The following is a 19,016-nucleotide window of genomic DNA, read 5'->3' as shown; positions in this document are numbered from 1 at the left end:
TTCTCTGGGCTTCAGAAGATATTCCATTAAATCCCTTATCACTAATATAATATTTTTCATAATTCTGACCACTCATTATATTCAGATCATCCCAGAATATAGCATCCACCACGTAAAATGAGATATGCAGATAATTCTAATACTATTGTTTTTTTTTTTTTATTAATAATGCTCAATACTAGACAGTATTCTAGAATTTTTATTGTGGCTGTGACTAAATTACGGAATGATCTTCCGATCAAATATTTGAATCGGTGGAGCTTGGTGCAAATTCTTCTCTGTTAAACAGGTTGACAAAAGTCTTGCTTTATCGTTTATATATTTCTTATCTCTGTAACATTTCTACCTATCTTGATATCTATGAATATTTTCTAGTATATTTTCTTCAGTTTATTCTTTACTTTTCCGTATTCTCTCCATACTGGGTTGTTTTCCCTGTTAGGGCCATTGGACTTGTAGAATTTTGATTTTCCAACAAGGGTTACAGTTTAGCTAGTAATAATAACTATAATCTATATATTAATACAATAGCGTGTGTGTTATTCATTTTGTGTGTCACGCTTTAAAGAAAACAGAAATAATTTCATGGTATACTCTTACAAATTCATGCTTTAAAGAAAACGGAAATAATTTCATGGTATACTCTTACAAATTCACATTAGACTTTGATTACTTAACCAAAGCACATCTTATATAGTCTTCCAAATTTTGTCTTTAGCACCTGATTTTTTTTTTTTAAATATTAGACAAAAAATTGAGTTCTATCAATTTCCATAACCTAGGTTATAAAATTAATCTTGAGACATTTTATTCAAACATGTATAGGTTAGGAACAAGATAATTAGTATTGAAAATATCATATCGGGTAATTTACATGGGTTCCACTAGTAACTATTAATCAGACATTACTAGATGTCATGAACATATACATTTAAACAAGAACCTCAAAAATGAGTGGAAGAAGCATAAACTAACAGAGAGAGGCAATGAGTTCCCTCCTATTCAACTGAAAGTGCAATGAGTGTCCCACTTTCCAACATATAGGCAAAGGATTGATTCCTAATCTATTTATAAACACAGACTCAAAAGGATTGCCATAAGCTCCTGAAGGAGAAAGAAGGTGGAAGAAAATGGTAACGAAAGACAAAGAAGATAACGAAATAATAATGATGGAGAAAGTAAAAAGGTTTGGAAATATTAATTAAGCAGAATGAAAACATGGTTATCGTAATGAAGGAGAAAGAATAAGATATGTAAATGGTACCGTAAGACAAAGAAAATAAGTTGATAATGAAGGAGAAAGAAAAAGACATTGAAATGGAGAAAAAACAACAAATACAGCTGTTTCTTGTCCACTGCAGGACAAAGGCCTCACACGTCAATATATAGAGCTGCGTTCTAACTTATATTTCGTTGATGAAATCTTTGAATCCTTCAATCCTTAAATTTCTTCAAGAATCATTGGTGAACGGAAGGAATCAAGAGTCAAATTGCAGCTTCATCTACAGAGAACTGGGTTTTTTTAAATTTCTTCACTCAAAACTGGTCTCTTCCAAGATTCATGATATTTGAAAGGATATGGGAAGACATTCTGTTTAACAAAGGAAGGTTACACCAGGTCTCATCCATTGCTGATAATTATTTTGCTAATATAGAAACCTATCAAATAGTTAGCTGTCCAATTTTTAACTGAACACCGAGGCAAATGTTATTCTGGTGTTTGCTATTTATATAGAAAAATAATTCCTAGTTCATTTTTAAACAATATTCATTACATTAGGTCTATAATATGTAAAAAAAAAAAATAAATAAATAATAAGAGACAAATACAGTATAAGAAATTCTAACTTCAATCATAAAAAATACGAAAACTTGCAAGATCATTTACTACGAAAATTCTGACTGACAGACGCATACAAACAGGAGACTTGCTGTATTATACACGCTACCGGGTGCAGAGTTGCAAGAGCCTGTGCTAGGCTCAAATGGCCAGGTAATATACAAGCAAGCGTTAGTATACTCACTATAGTCAATTCTTTTTAGTGAGGCAGATTTGCATCAACTCGCAAGGGTGCCCTTTTAGCTCGGAAAAGTTTCCTGATCGCTGATTGGTTGGACAAGATAATTCTAACCAATCAGATATCATGAAACTTTTCCGAGCTAAAAGGGCACCCCTGCGAGTCGGTGCAAATGCGTCTCATTAAAAAAAAATTGAGTATAGGTGGCGGTGCAAAGACAAGAGACTTGTAGTATTATACTCACTAGGTGGCGGTTCAGGAATTAATCTAGGCCCAATTTCTTCCACGACAGGCACATCCTTCTCGGCTTTTACTTCCTCCGTTACTTTCTCCGTCTTCTCCTTCGGTTGCGGCTTCTCCACCTTTTCTTTAGTTTTCCTTTTCTTATGATCCTTGTGCTTAATTTCAGTATTTGGTATTCTGTTTTCGCTGAAAAAGCATTATTGTCATTAACCACATACAGGGAGATATTTGAATTGACATAAAATAACGACAAAAATAAAAAATATTACAACATTTATGGAGACTATATATATATATATATATATATATGTATTCATCCAAGCTTGGACCGGGGCGGGCCAGGCAATGGGTGCTAATGATTCAGCAGGTACACTTTTAGGCTCTCCTATTCTATATATATATATATATATATGAAAGATCTATTTTGATGATGTTGCAGTTTTTTAAATATTTTATTTTAATTGTTAATTACGGTACTTCTCTTGCAATTTATCTATTTTCTTTCCTCACTGGGATATTTTTCCTTGTTGGAGCCCTTGGGCTTGTAGAATCCTATGTTTCCAATTAGGGCTGTAGCTTAGCTAATAATAATAATGATAACAACAATAATAATAATAATAATAATAATAATAATAATAATAATAATAATAATAATAATAATAATTGTAGCAAAGTCCTTCCTCATGGATTATATAATGGGCAATCCCCCATGAAATTTGGTGATGGTCACATTGGATTGCAACGTGAATGGGGGATATTCGTGATAGGTCACGGGAAGGTCAAAGTTGATTATACCCTTGTTTCCGGGGCTTTACCCTTAATACAAATATCCCCTCCATTCAAATCTTACAAATGTTAGAAGGGGAACCACAAACACATTATTTACTGCCACTGTTATGTAAGCTCTTGTCTGAGTGATTTACAGCGATGATGAATGTAAAAAGTCGTGGGCAGTTATACTGAGAATGTGGTTCATTTAAATCAATCGTTGGACAGAAATCATATATACTCGTTACTCTTTGAAAAAAGTACATTTGTATATTTAATTCCAATTAATGTTACACTACTAGTGTAAACGACCCGTCAAAAATAACGGCTAAATATATAAGAAACAAGCGAGCACTCACACACATACAGATTCAACCCTTTCCATCCCTCCCCTTTTTCAAATACAACACGGCAGTTTCGACAATTTGTGGGAGATTGTGGTTTCTGAGTATACCTCTCAGGGTAACCCACTCTCACCAGGATATGGCTAGTCCATATAGAAAAAAAATTAAGCTAGATCTCTCTCTCTCTCTCTCTCTCTCTCTCTCTCTCTCTATATATATATATATATATATGTCAGGTGGGCAAAGAACAACCTGAATTTGTCACAGGTCCTTTTCATATCACTCTAAAGAACGAGACCATTTGAAGGAACGACGCCATCATTATAAGAAACCTACTTACTGATTCTGTATCTATCACAAAACTCTTGCTTTCCCAACTAGGGTTGTAGCTTAGCTAATAATAATAATAATAATAATAATAATAATAATAATAATAATAATAATAATAATAATAATAATAATAATAATTGATATACTCACCTATAATCAGCATGATCGCCAAATCCGCTACTATGACTTGAGCCACTGTTCAGGCTTTTGCTTCCGCTGTAACTACTGCAAAGAAAAGAAAAAAAAAAACATATTTAATAATAATAATAATAATAATAATAATAATAATAATAATAATAATATAACATTAACCTTTAATAATAATAATAATAATAATATACATTACACTAACCTTTAATAATAATAATACAGTAATAATAATAATAAATTATACATTACTCTAACATAAATAAAAATTATAAAAATCATAAAATTATACATTAAATTAACATTTAGTAATAATAATTAAATAATAATAATAATAATAATAATAATAATAATAATAATAATAATAATAACAATAAAATTATACATTACACTAACCTTTATTATTATTAATAATAATAATAATAATAATAATAATAATAATAATAATAATAAATTATACATTACTGTAACAAATAATAATAATAATAATAATAATAATAATAACAATAATAATAATAATAATAAAATTATACATTACACCAACCTTTAATAATAATAATAATAATAATAATAATAATAATAATAATAAATTAAACATCTCACTAACCTTCTCCTGGGACATATTTTCCTTTTCAAAGCAACATTCTGATCTTTATATGCAAACCAATACCTGCCCCATTGATAGTCCTGATTACATTTTAATTAAATGTAACTTCTGTATATTAAAAGAGGGAAATTCCAGTACTTACTATTAAAAAACTCATTGAAGAGACTTGAACTCTTTGTTGCAACAGTGAATATTCCTGATAAGTTTGAATGGAATGTGCTAGACGAGTTTTATGGCAGGGACCCTTTTCTTATATATCTATTAATATGATAGCATGTGTGTTATTCATTTATTTTGTCACGCTTTAAAGAAAACGGAAATAATTTCATGGTATACTCTTACAAATTCAAGCTTTAAAGAAAACGGAAATGATTTCATGGTATATTCTTACGAATTCATGCTTTAAAGAAAACGGAAATCATTTCATGGTATACTTTTACAAATTCAAATTAGACTTTGATTAGTTAACCAAAGCACATCTTATATAGTTTACCAACTTTTGTCTTTAGCACCTGACTCTTTTTTTAAATATTAGACAAAAAATAGTGTTCTATCAATTTCCATAACCTAGATTATAAAATTAATCTCAGGACATTTTATTCAAACATGTATAGGTTAGGAACAAGATAAATAGTATTGAAAATATCATGGGTTCCGCTATTAATAACTATGTTAATGCATACAAAAAGTCCTCCCACTCTTGATTTCTATATGCAGTATTTCATCAATTTACCCGTGATATCAGACAGGAAAAACTGTCACTGGCATACTTATACCTCATTGTATTTGGGTTGTGGTGGCCGATGTGGTAACGTCCCTGACTGGTTTAGCCAGCACTCCTTTATGGAAGTAATGTGTGAATGTTAGATATAAATTAAAATGTTGAAGCAGTTAAGATATTTAGTTGGCTTAGTGTATGTGATGTTAAAAAAATTGAAAAAGTGAGGTTTGTGGTGGCCTGGTGGTAGCTTCCTTGTCTGGTGAACGCCGGACTGTGGTTCAAGGCCCGCTCAAAAATTCGTTAGTTCATTTGGTCGCTGCAACCTCACTATCCTTGTGAGCTAAGGATGGAAGGGGAAGCCTGTAGGTTTATCTGCTGAGTCATCAGCAGCCATTGCCTGGCCCTCCTTGGTCATAGCTTGGGTGGAGAGGGGTTTGGGCGCTGATCATATATAATATGGTCAGTCTCTAGGGCATAATGTCACAGTCCCTTGCCTCTGACAATCATGAGCGTCCTTTAAACCTTTAAACCAACTAGGAAAAACGAAACAATCACGATCTTTCAAAACGTTGATTTCTACTTTCCCTTATACTGACTTTTTACCAAATATACACTTGAAGGTTTAAAGGCCGCTCATGAATGGCAAAGGCAAGGGACACTGACATTGCCCTATCAAGCAGGACAATGCCCTGGAGGTTGACCATATATACAGTACATATGATCAGCGCCCAAGCACCCTCTCCACCCAAGCTAGGAACAATGAGTGCCAGGCAATAGCTGCTGATGAGTCGGTAGATACACCTATAGGCTCATCCAAACCTCCCAACGTTAGCTCACAAGGATGATGAGGCTGCAGCGATCAAATGAACTAACGAGTTTTTGAGCGGGCCTTGAACCCGTCTGGCGTTCACCAGACAAGGACGCTACCACCACGCCACCACAAACCTCACTTTTTCAATTCTTCTAACCTCACATACATTCAGCCAACTAAATATCTTAACTGTATAAACATTTTTTTTTTATTTATATTTAACATCCACACATTACTTCCAAAAAAGGAGTAATGTTACTGGATCTGGCAAATCTTAACAAAACTAACATAAAAGTTTAATGGTTAAAAGAGCCCCTTGGGAAAGGTCTTTTCAAAGAGCCTGGAGACGTATGATCGGCACATAAGTTTGAAGTTTCTCTTCACCACCCACGATGTAACCAAGGAGAGTCAGGTGATGGCTCCTGGTAGACTCGGCAAGTAGCCGAGTGTGATCGAACCAATACAACCTACAATAAGGAATTTAACTAGACTGCGAAGCAATTCTTCTAGGAGGGCCCTCCAAAATCAAACCATTGTTCTCTAGTCTTGGGTAGTGCCATACCTCTGTATCATGGTCTTCCACTGTCTTGGGTTAGAGTTCTCTTGCTTGAGGATACACTCGGGTCCAATATTTTATCTTATTTATCTTCCTCTTGTTTTTTTTAAGTTTGTATAGTTTATATAAGAAAGATTTATTCTAAAATTGTTAGTGTTCTAAAAATATTTAACTTTAACTGTTCATTACTTCTCCTGTAGTTAGTTTATTTCCTATTTTTCTTTCCTCACTGGGCTATTTTCCCTGTTGGAGCCCTTGGGCTTATAGCATTCTGATTTTCCAACTAGGGTTGTAGTCTAGCTATTAACAATAATAGTAATAATAATACCAAACGTAGCATAAAAATGTAGCAAAACCTTTGGCTATTACTGTGTCCATCTAGAAATAATCAAAGCTAACCCTGGAGATGAAAATATGAGAAGGCTATAGCATTACTATAGTCAATTCTTTTTAGTGAGGCAGATTTGCATCGAGTTGCGGCTGTGCCCTTTTCGCAAGGAAAAGTTTCCTGATCGCTGATTGGTTGGACGAGATAATTCTAACCAATCAGATAGCAGGAAACTTTTCCAAGCTAAAAGGGCACGGCTGTGAGTCGGTACAAATGCGCCTCATTAAAAAAAATTGAGTATAGTCCTTGAACTCTACACTCTGACAAAATAACTAATTTCGAGAATCTAACCCGTTGAAAATGACTAAATGTTCTTCTGACCGCTATTTAGCTTTTATAAGGATATCTTCACTTTTATAGTTTTAATCTTAATTTCCTTTTATTTATTATTTATAACATATGACACCCAAGTCAACGTCCTTTGATGCCAGGACGCCAGAAAACTCAAAACCACTCAATCAATCAGAAATGGGACTTACCCTTTTTATGATTAGCTTTTATAAGGACATCTTTGTTTTTATAGTTTTAATTTTAACTTCCTTTTATTATTTATTTATAACATATGACACATAAGTCAATGACCTTCGATGCCAGGACGCCAGAAAACACAAAACCACCCAATCTATCAGAAATGGGACTTACCTCTTTTGTGATTAGCAATTAAAAGGACATCTTCGCTTTTATTGTTTTAATATTAATTTACTTTTAATTATTTATAATATATTACACCTAAGTCAATGACCATCGATGCCAGGACGCCAGAGATCGATCCCCGCCCAGGGCCGTGAGTTTAAGCTGTTTACTGGGGAGGCTACAACTGTGGTAGGGCACCACAGTGGGGGGTTGGGCTTGCCCGGCTGACGTTCTGGTGAGCATCTATTCTCATGGAACTGGAACTGAAACCAGACACCTTTAACCTTTAAATGGGACTCGCCTTTTTTGTGACTGGCCTTGTGAGGACGATTCCAGAGACCCATAAGCTGATTCCTGCTGGCCAGGATTCTTGGCGTCGTCCATCGCCTGCTCTTCCATGGTTCCAACTGGAATAGAGAAGAAGGAATTGAATTCGACTGAGCTAAAATTAACTGAATTCTATAGACTAAAATTAACTGAATTCTGAATTCTAAAGACTAAAATTAACTGAATTCTGAATTCTAAAGACTAAAATTAACTGAATTCTATAGACTAAAATTAACTGAATTCTGAATTCTATAGACTAGAATTCTGAATTCTATAAACTAAAATTAACTGAATTCTGAATTCTATAGACTAGAATTCTGAATTCTATAAACTAAAATTAACTGAATTCTGAATTCTATAGACTACTGAATTCTGAATTCTATAGACTACTGAATTCTGAATTCTATAGACTACCGCATTCTGAATTCTATAGACTAAAATTAACTGAATTCTGAATTCTATAGACTGAAATTAACTGAATTCTATAGACCAAGTTAAAGCAGTAAGGTTAATTACGCAACATTCTACGCTGGAATATTCTAACATTTCAGCTTTGTGTGCGAAGTCCATTGGCGTAATTGCCATGGTAAATATAAATTCCTCTTTGATTTATAGGTTTAAATATAGATGATTATTCTAAACCCTGAAATGTTCCTTCACATGTTATTTCCTTATTACAAAAATCCCCTTCATTCCAGGAATGCATTCCCATTCCAGGAGTTCATTCCCGTCTGGATAATGCATTGTGTCATTGATTCCAGGAAGCGAAGATCAGTTAGTCTGTCAGTCAGTTAATCTGTCAGTCAGTTAATCTGTCAGTCAGTTAGTCTGTCCGTCAGTAATTCGTCTGTCTGTCAGTCAGTCAGTGAGTAAGTCAAGCCAGTCAGTCAATCAGTCGATCAGTCAGTCGATCAGTCAGTCAGTTAGTCAGTTAATCAGTCAGAAATTCAAGTCAGTCAGTCAGTCAGTCCAGTCAGTCAGTCAGTCAGTAAGTCTGTCAGACAGTCAATCAGTTAGTCTGTCTGTCAGTCAGTCAGTCAGTCAGTCAGTTAGTCTGTCAGTCCAGTCAGTCAGTCAGTTAGTCTGTCAGTCAGTCAGTCAATCAGTTAGTCTGTCTGTCACTGAGTCAGTCAGTTGTTAATCAGTCCGAAATTCAAATCAGTCAGCATTGCATTTTGAAACACTGTGATAGTTCTTATTAGTAAAGATGTTTAATTATTGCAAATACCTTTATAGGTTTAAAGGCCGCTCATGAATGGCAGGGGGAAGGGACAGTGACATTGCCCTATCGAGCAGGACAATGCCCTAGAGACTGACCATATATACATATGATCAGCGTCCAAGCCCCCTTTCCACCCCAGCTAGGACCCAGAAGGGCCAGGCAATAGCTGCCAATAACTCAGAAGTTAGAACTATAGGCTCCCCCAAAACCCCAATCATTAACTAACAAGGATGGTGAGGTTGAAGCGACCAAAGAAACATCATCAAGCATAAAAAAATCACTAGGTTATTATCAATCACTAGACTATAAAGTATGCGAAATTATTTTTGGCGAAATAATAAATCAATTATTTGCACGGCGAAAATAACATGTTAGCAAAAAAAAAAAAAAGAGAGAGAGAGAGAGAGAGAGAGAGAGAGAGAGAGAGAGAGAGTCATAAGCCTTATTCTTGAAACATTCTGCCACGCAATGCCTTAACAATAAATTAAATTCAATTAAATTTCTAAATAAATAAATAAAAATAACACGTGAGGAGAATCTGTTACTTGTAACCGCTTCAAACAATCGGTTTGAATTACTTGATTAATTAATTATTAATCTATTTATTTATTTAATTATTCATTTAATTATTCCTTTATTTATCTATTTATCCATTTAATTATTCCTTTATTTAATTATCTATTTAATTATCTATTTATTTAATTATTGATTAATTAATTTTATGAATTATTTATTTATTCATTTATTTAATCATTTCTTTACTTATTTATTCATTTAATTAATTACTTATTCATTCATTAATTGAATTACTTATTTATTCATTTATTTAATTACTTATCTATCTATGTACTTACTTACTTATTTAATTATTTATTCATTTATTTAATTACTTATTTAATCATTTACTTAATTATTTATTTAATTACTTATTCAATTAATTATTCATTTATCTTCCTTTATCGCACTAGAAACAACCGCATGCGGATATCTTGCCGCACGGTTTTAAACCGCACGTGTTGTAGCCAGCCTTACATGTTCGTTCGGCGTCTGCCAAGAATCTCGAATATTCTCGCATTTGTTCGAGAAAACGTGAGAGCTAGCGAGTGCCCTTGGGTGTATCACTAACGCCTTTATTTTCTTTCTTCACACCCTTTTCATTCTTCATGCCTTCATTTTCATTCTTCGTGCATTCATTTTCATTCTTCATGCCTTAAATTTTCAGTGTTCCAGCCTTCATTTTCATTCTTCATGCCTTCATTTTTATTCCTAGTGCCTTTATTTTCATTCTTCATGCCTTCATTTTCATTCTTCATGCCTTAAATTTTCAGTGTTCAAGCCTTCATTTTCATTCCTAGTGCCTTCATTTTCATTCCTAGTGCCTTCATTTTCATTCTTCATGCCTTAAATTTTCAGTGTTCAAGCCTTCATTTTTATTCTTCATGCCTTCATTTTCATTCCTAGTGCCTTCATTTTCATTCTTCATGCCTTAAATTTTCAGTGTTCAAGCCTTCATTTTCATTCTTCATGCCTTCATTTTCATTCCTAGTGCCTTCATTTTCATTCTTCATGCCTTAAATTTTCAGTGTTCAAGCCTTCATTTTCATTCTTCATGCCTTCATTTTCATTCCTAGTGCCTTCATTTTCATTCTTCATGCCTTAAATTTTCAGTGTTCAAGCCTTCATTTTCATTCTTCATGCCTTCATTTTCATTCTTCATGCCTTAAATTTTCAGTGTTCAAGCCTTCATTTTCATTCCTAGTGCCTTCATTTTCATTCTTCATGCCTTCATTTTCATTCTTCATGCCTTAAATTTTCAGTGTTCAAGCCTTCATTTTCATTCCTAGTGCCTTCATTTTCATTCCTAGTGCCTTCATTTTCATTCCTAGTGCCTTCATTTTCATTCTTCATGCCTTAAATTTTCAGTGTTCAAGCCTTCATTTTCATTCCTAGTGCCTTCATTTTCATTCCTAGTGCCTTCATTTTCATTCTTCATGCCTTAAATTTTCAGTGTTCAAGCCTTCATTTTCATTCCTAGTGCCTTCATTTTCATTCCTAGTGCCTTCATTTTCATTCTTCATGCCTTAAATTTTCAGTGTTCAAGCCTTCATTTTCATTCTTCATGCCTTCATTTTCATTCCTAGTGCCTTCATTTTCATTCTTCATGCCTTAAATTTTCAGTGTTCAAGCCTTCATTTTCATTCTTCATGCCTTCATTTTCATTCTTCATGCCTTCATTTTCATTCTTCATGCCTTAAATTTCCAGTGTTCAAGCCTTCATTTTCATTCCTAGTGCCTTCATTTTCATTCCTAGTGCCTTCATTTTCATTCTTCATGCCTTAAATTTTCAGTGTTCAAGCCTTCATTTTCATTCTTCAAGCCTTCATTTTCATTCCTAGTGCCTTCATTTTCATTCTTCATGCCTTAAATTTTCAGTGTTCAAGCCTTCATTTTCATTCCTAGTGCCTTCATTTTCATTCCTAGTGCCTTCATTTTCATTCTTCATGCCTTAAATTTTCAGTGTTCAAGCCTTCATTTTCATTCTTCATGCCTTCATTTTCATTCCTAGTGCCTTCATTTTCATTCTTCATGCCTTAAATTTTCAGTGTTCAAGCCTTCATTTTCATTCTTCAAGCCTTCATTTTCATTCTTCATGCCTTCATTTTCATTCTTCATGCCTTAAATTTCCAGTGTTCAAGCCTTCATTTTCATTCTTCATTTTCATTCCTAGTGCCTTCATTTTCATTCTTCATGCCTTAAATTTTCAGTGTTCAAGCCTTCATTTTCATTCTTCATGCCTTCACATTCATTCCTAGTGCCTTCATTTTCATTCTTCATGCCTTAAATTTTCAGTGTTCAAGCCTTCATTTTCATTCTTCATGCCTTCATTTTCATTCTTCATGCCTTAAATTTTCAGTGTTCAAGCCTTCATTTTCATTCTTCATGCCTTCATTTTCATTCTTCATGCCTTAAATTTTCAGTGTTCAAGCCTTCATTTTCATTCCTAGTGCCTTCATTTTCATTCTTCATGCCTTAAATTTTCAGTGTTCAAGCCTTCATTTTCATTCCTAGTGCCTTTATTTTCATTCTTCATGCCTTCATTTTCATTCTTCATGCCTTAAATTTTCAGTGTTCAAGCCTTCATTTTCATTCCTAGTGCCTACATTTTCATTCCTAGTGCCTTCATTTTCATTCTTCATGCCTTAAATTTTCAGTGTTCAAGCCTTCATTTTCATTCTTCATGCCTTCATTTTCATTCCTAGTGCCTTCATTTTCATTCTTCATGCCTTAAATTTTCAGTGTTCAACCCTTCATTTTCATTCTTCATGCCTTCATTTTCATTCCTAGTGCCTTCATTTTCATTCTTCATGCCTTAAATTTTCAGTGTTCAAGCCTTCATTTTCATTCTTCATGCCTTCATTTTCATTCTTCATGCCTTAAATTTTCAGTGTTCAAGCCTTCATTTTCATTCCTAGTGCCTTCATTTTCATTCCTAGTGCCTTCATTTTCATTCTTCATGCCTTAAATTTTCAGTGTTCAAGCCTTCATTTTCATTCTTCATGCCTTCATTTTCATTCCTAGTGCCTTCATTTTCATTCTTCATGCCTTAAATTTTCAGTGTTCAAGCCTTCATTTTCATTCTTCAAGCCTTCATTTTCATTCTTCATGCCTTCATTTTCATTCTTCATGCCTTAAATTTCCAGTGTTCAAGCCTTCATTTTCATTCTTCATGCCTTCATTTTCATTCCTAGTGCCTTCATTTTCATTCTTCATGCCTTAAATTTTCAGTGTTCAAGCCTTCATTTTCATTCTTCATGCCTTCATTTTCATTCTTCATGCCTTAAAATTTCAGTGTTCAAGCCTTCATTTTCATTCTTCATTCTTCATGCCTTAAATTTTCAGTGTTCAAGCCTTCATTTTCATTCTTCATGCCTTCATTTTCATTCTTCATGCCTTAAATTTTCAGTGTTCAAGCCTTCATTTTCATTCTTCATACCTTCATGTTCATTCTTCATGCCTTAAATTTTCAGTGTTCAAGCCTTCACTTTCATTCTTCATGCCTTCATTTCCATTCTTCATGCCTTTATTTTCATTCTTCACACCCTCATATTCATTCTTCATGCCTTCATTTTCATTCTTCACACCCTCATATTCATTCTTCATGCCTTCATTTCCATTCTTCACGCCATTTTCATTCTTCCTGCCTTCATTTTCATTCCTAGTGGCTTCATTTTCATTCCTAGTGCCCTCATTTTCACTCTTCATACCCTTTTCATTCTTCACGCCTTCATTTTCATCGTTTATCAAACAGCATCAGTCCACTTAAAGTCAGATAACTTGATCAATCGAGATCACAAGAAAATCCAGCTCGCAAAAATATAAATGTCGACCATATTCACCATAACACACATTGCTCTCTCTCTCTCTCTCTCTCTCTCTCTCTCTCTCTCTCTCTCAATATGTACACTTATAGACTGCAACAACTGGTAATAATCTGTGTTGTTAAGCGTAAGGTATATCTGACATATGATCTCCAATCATTGGTCCAGAAATAGCAGATTGATCCACAAAGAGCCAATTTCAACATCCCCACTCTTTTTCTCACTATAAATATATATATATATATATATATATATATATATATATATATATATATATATATTATATATATATACATATATATATATATATATATATATATATATATATATATATATATATATATAATCATCATTATCTCCTCCTACACCTATTGATGTAAAGGGCCTCGGTTGGATTTCGCCAGTCGTCTCTATCTTGTCCATTCATCACCTCCTCCACGCTTCATAGTTCTCAGCCATGTAGGCCTGGGTCTTGCAACCCTTCAAGTGCCTTGCGGAGCGCGGTTAAACGTAGATATATATATATATATATATATATATATATATATATATATATATATATATATATGTGTGTGTGTGTGTGTGTGTGTGTGTATGTGTATGTGTGTAATGGTAAGAAGAGGAATAAGAACATGTATCAAAGACCATTGTTCCGTTGAAATTGAAGCGAATTCAAAGAGTAATTGCTGAAACAGTTTATATTTCAATATGTGAATAAAGGGAAACAGCTACATGCTAGAATGAGGACGGCGTTAACAACGCATGGCGTAGAAGATTATATCGATTCAGAGCAATTGAAAGCTTTTAATGATGAAGACAAAGCGGCTCTAGAAGCTTAGCCGGGTAGTGATTGCGTGTTGTCTATTGACTGTTCAATGTTTTATTATTATTATTATTATTATTATTAATTATTATTATTATTAAAAGCTAAGCTACAACCCTAGTTGGAAAAGGAGGCTGCTATAAGCCCACGGGCTCCAACAGGGAAAAATAGCCCAGTGAGGAAAGGAAAGGAAATGATGATGATGATGATGATGATTACTAGAAGCTAAGCTACAACCCTAGTTGGAAAAGCAGGATGCTATAAGCCCAAGATGATGATGATGATGATGATGATGATTATCAACATTATTATTATTATTATTATTACTAAAAGCTAAGCTACAACCCTAGTTGGAAAAGCAGGATGCTATAAGTCCAAGAGCTTATATTTACATATATATATCTATATATATATATATATATATATATATATAGAGAGAGAGAGAGAGAGAGAGAGAGAGAGAGAGAGAGAGAGAGAGAGAGAGAGAGAGAGAGAACGATGGATTGACGAACTAAGAAAGTTTGCGGGCTTGGACTGGCATAGAAAGACCATAAACAGACGAAAGTGGACGGACATGTCTGAGGCCTTTGTTCTGCAGTGAACTGTTAACGGATGAAGATTATGAAGGCGGCGATGATGATGATATTTGTGTACGAGAGAGAGAGAGAGAGAGAGAGAGAGAGAGAGAGAGAGAGAGAGAGAGAGAGAGAGTAATTAGTGGCATATTGTTAAGCATCAATAACAAAAGAACATTGAGTGCAATAGCAACTAAAAATAGCAATATTCAAACATAATCCCTATTGTCTAAACCAATTGAAAAGCCAGCCAACATTTTTATTTCTAATTCCAGGTCATTTTCTAACCACAAGATTAAAAATGATCTTTCATAAAATTATTTCAAACATTTCACATCATTACGAAAAACACACAAAAGCATTCAAGATGAAAAAAAAAAAATGTACAAATAATATTTCCAAAAGGAGTACTGTCGTCACAGAGCCAACATTTTTATTTCTAATTCCAGGTCATTTTCTAACCACAAGATTAGAAAAGATCCTTCATAAAATTAATTTAAACATTTCACATCATTACCACAAATAAACATAAGCATTCAAGATGAAAAAAAAGCTGCACAAACAATATTTCCAAGAGGAGTACTGTCGTCATAGAGCCAAAATTTTTATTTCCATTTCAGGTCATTTTCTAACCACAAGATTAAAAAAAAAAAGAAAAAAAAAACCTTCATAAAATCAATTCAAACATTTCACATCATAACCAAAAATAAACAAAAGCATTGAAGATGGGAAAAAAGCTGCACAAACAATATTTCCAGGAGGAGCACTGTCGTCGCAGCGAAGTAATGAAATGTCGACCTACTTTCGAAGGATTTCCCTTCGGCGACAGAGAAGAATCGTTAGCAAATGACCCAAATTTGTATATTGTCCTCATTCCGATATTGATTTTTTTTCTTGTCCTACTTATTCTTACTATCAATTAACTATTTCATACTATCAATTAACTATTTCATATTATCAATTAACTATTTCATACTATTAATTAACTATTTCTTACTATCAATTAACTATTTCATATTATCAATTAACTATTTCATACTATCAATTAACTATTTCTTACTATCAATTAACTATTTCATACTATCAATTAACTATTTCTTACTATCAGTTAACTATTGTACAGCAAATCTACCATTATGAAGTTAAACTTTTTTTTTTTTTTTTTTTTTGATAAATCAACCATACACCAAAAAATTCTGTCTTTCTTTATATTGACGAAATTGTTAGCAAGTAGCAAGGACAAATCATGAATCTATTGAAAGGTTTTAAAGCCGCTCATGAATGGCAGGGGCAAGGGACAGTGACATTGCTCTATCAAGCAGGACAATGCCCCTAGAGACTGGCCATATATGCATATGATCAGTGCCCAAGCCCCCTCTCCACCCAAGCTAGGACCAAGGAGGGCCAGGCAATGGCTGCTGATGACTCAGCAGATAGATATGTAAATCCCCGACACCCCCCAACCTTAGCTCACAAGGATGGCTAGGACCAAGGAGGGCCAGGCAATGGCTGCTGATGACTCAGCAGATAGACCTGTAAATCCCCCAAACCCCCCAACCTTAGCTCACAAGGATGGCTAGGTCCAAGGAGGGCCAGGCAATGGCTGCTGATGACTCAGCAGATAGATCTATAGGCTCCCCCAAACCCCCCAACCTTAGCTCACAAGGATGGCTAGGACCAAGGAGGGCCAGGCAATGGCTGCTGATGACTCAGCAGATAGACCTGTAGGCTCCCTCAAACCCCCCAACCTTAGCTCACAAGGATGGCTAGGTCCAAGGAGGGCCAGGCAATGGCTGCTGATGGCTCGGCGGATAGACCTATAGGCTCCCCCAAACCTCCCCCCTCCTTAGCTCACTGGGATGGTGAGGTTGCGGCGACCAAAGAAACTAACGAGTCTGAGCAAGACTCAAACCCCAATCTGGCGTTCACCAGTCAGGGATGTTGCCGCATCGGCCACCCCAGATTCAAGAAAATAAAAATCCCTTTTTCTTGAAAGCTCACCGAAAAGTAAACCTATAGCCTAGATAGGAAAAGGTTACCCTCTGTATTTTGATTACAGCCAGCATTCAAAATATTATGGCCAAAATACAATAAGATTACGCTCAAAATATTATAGCCAAAATACAAAAAGATTACGCTCTCTGTATCTTGATTACAGCCCGCCTTCGTGCTCTCTGTATCTTGATTACAGCCCGCCTTCGTGCTCTCTGTATCTTGATTACAGCCCGCCTTCGTGCTCTCTGTATCTTGATTACAGCCAGCATTCGTGCTCTCTGCATCTTGATTACAGCCAGCATCCATGCTCTCTGTATCTTGATTACAGCCAGCATTACTGCTCTCTGCATCTTGATTGCAGCCAGCATCCATGCTCTCTGCATCTTGATTACAGCCAGCATTACTGCTCTCTGCATCTTGATTGCAGCCAGCATTCGTGCTCTCTGCATCTTGATTGCAGCCAGCATCCATGCTCTCTGTATCTTGATTACAGCCAGCATTACTGCTCTCTGCATCTTGATTGCAGCCAGCATTCGTGCTCTCTGCATCTTGATTGCAGCCAGCATCCATGCTCTCTGCATCTTGATTACAGCCAGCATTACTGCTCTCTGCATCTTGATTGCAGCCAGCATTCGTGCTCTCTGCATCTTGATTGCAGCCAGCATCCATGCTCTCTGCATCTTGATTACAGCCAGCATTACTGCTCTCTGCATCTTGATTGCAGCCAGCATTCGTGCTCTCTGCATCTTGATTGCAGCCAGCATCCATGCTCTCTGTATCTTGATTACAGCCAGCATTACTGCTCTCTGCATCTTGATTACAGCCAGCATCCATGCTCTCTGTATCTTGATTACAGCCAGCATTACTGCTCTCTGCATCTTGATTGCAGCCAGCATTCGTGCTCTCTGCATCTTGATTACAGCCAGCATTACTGCTCTCTGCATCTTGATTGCAGCCAGCATCCATGCTCTCTGTATCTTGATTACAGCCAGCATTACTGCTCTCTGCATCTTGATTGCAGCCAGCATCCATGCTCTCTGCATCTTGATTACAGCCAGCATTACTGCTCTCTGCATCTTGATTGCAGCCAGCATTCGTGCTCTCTGCATCTTGATTGCAGCCAGCATCCATGCTCTCTGTATCTTGATTACAGCCAGCATTCGTGCTCTCTATCTTAATTACAGCCAACATTCGTGCTCTCTGTATCTTGATTGCAGCCAGCATTCGTGCTCTCTGTATATTACAGCCAGCATTCGTGCTCTCTATCTTGATTACAGCAAGCATTCGTGCTCTTATATCTTGATTACAGCCAACATTCGTGCTCTCTGTATCTTGATTGCAGCCAGCATTCGTGCTCTCTGTATATTACAGCCAGCATTCGTGCTCTCTATCTTGATTACAGCAAGCATTCGTGCTCTTATATCTTGATTACAGCCAACATTCGTGCTCTCTGTATCTTGATTGCAGCCAGCATTCGTGCTCTCTGTATATTACAGCCAGCATTCGTGCTCTCTATCTTGATTACAGCAAGCATTCGTGCTCTTATATCTTGATTACAGCCAACATTCGTGCTCTCTGTATCTTGATTGCAGCCAGCATTCGTGCTCTCTGCATCTTGATTGCAGCCAACATTCGTCGATGCAAAATCTCTGACGTGACATAAATAACTCTTTCCTCTCAAATGAATGAGGTAATCGACCATATCAATCAATGTTATGACATACTTTACTTCCCTACTTTCCTTGTTAAGATCTGGACCAAGGGAACTCTTTCCCAGCCTTTAGATGAAGGATTCTTACTACCTCGGCCAACGAAGTTGGAAGGAGGTTATGTTTTACCCCTTGTTTGTGCGAGTGTGTGTGTGTGTTTGTGAACAGCTTCCTGGCCACAATTTTAATAGTTGAGTATTGAAACTTGCATAGATTAACTGTTACGTAAAAAGCTGGAAATGTTTAAATTTTGGAAGGTCTAGGTTAAAGGTCAAGGTCATGGTTAAGCAAAATGGCCAATTCACGTAATTAGTCATAAGTTTGGACATCATTGTCACAGAAACTTCAAACATGGTTCATATTTGAGTGTATGAAAATCCACGCCAATTAATACGTGTTAAGGTCAAAGGTTAGGGTCAA

The 19,016-nt window shown here is 35.4% G+C and overlaps 1 protein-coding gene across 1 annotated transcript in view; it reads right to left on the bottom strand.

The window, feature by feature from the left end:
* The window catches only part of per (period), a 173,909-nt gene that overhangs the window by 113,576 nt on the left and 41,317 nt on the right, over positions 1-19,016 (bottom strand). Inside the window, exons 3-5 of the mRNA XM_068367075.1 lie at positions 7,868-7,973; positions 3,854-3,928; positions 2,263-2,447 (exon numbers count right to left, since the gene is read on the bottom strand). Of these exons, the coding sequence (XP_068223176.1) occupies positions 2,263-2,447; positions 3,854-3,928; positions 7,868-7,973 (366 nt within the window). The remainder of the gene's footprint in view (positions 1-2,262; positions 2,448-3,853; positions 3,929-7,867; positions 7,974-19,016) is intronic.

Source organism: Palaemon carinicauda, chromosome 45 (genome assembly GCF_036898095.1).
Source record: "Palaemon carinicauda isolate YSFRI2023 chromosome 45, ASM3689809v2, whole genome shotgun sequence".
NCBI classification, from domain to species: Eukaryota; Metazoa; Arthropoda; class Malacostraca; order Decapoda; family Palaemonidae; genus Palaemon; species Palaemon carinicauda.
The sequence above is the reverse complement of the archived record's forward strand: the minus strand, read 5'-3'. Positions and strand labels throughout refer to the sequence as shown.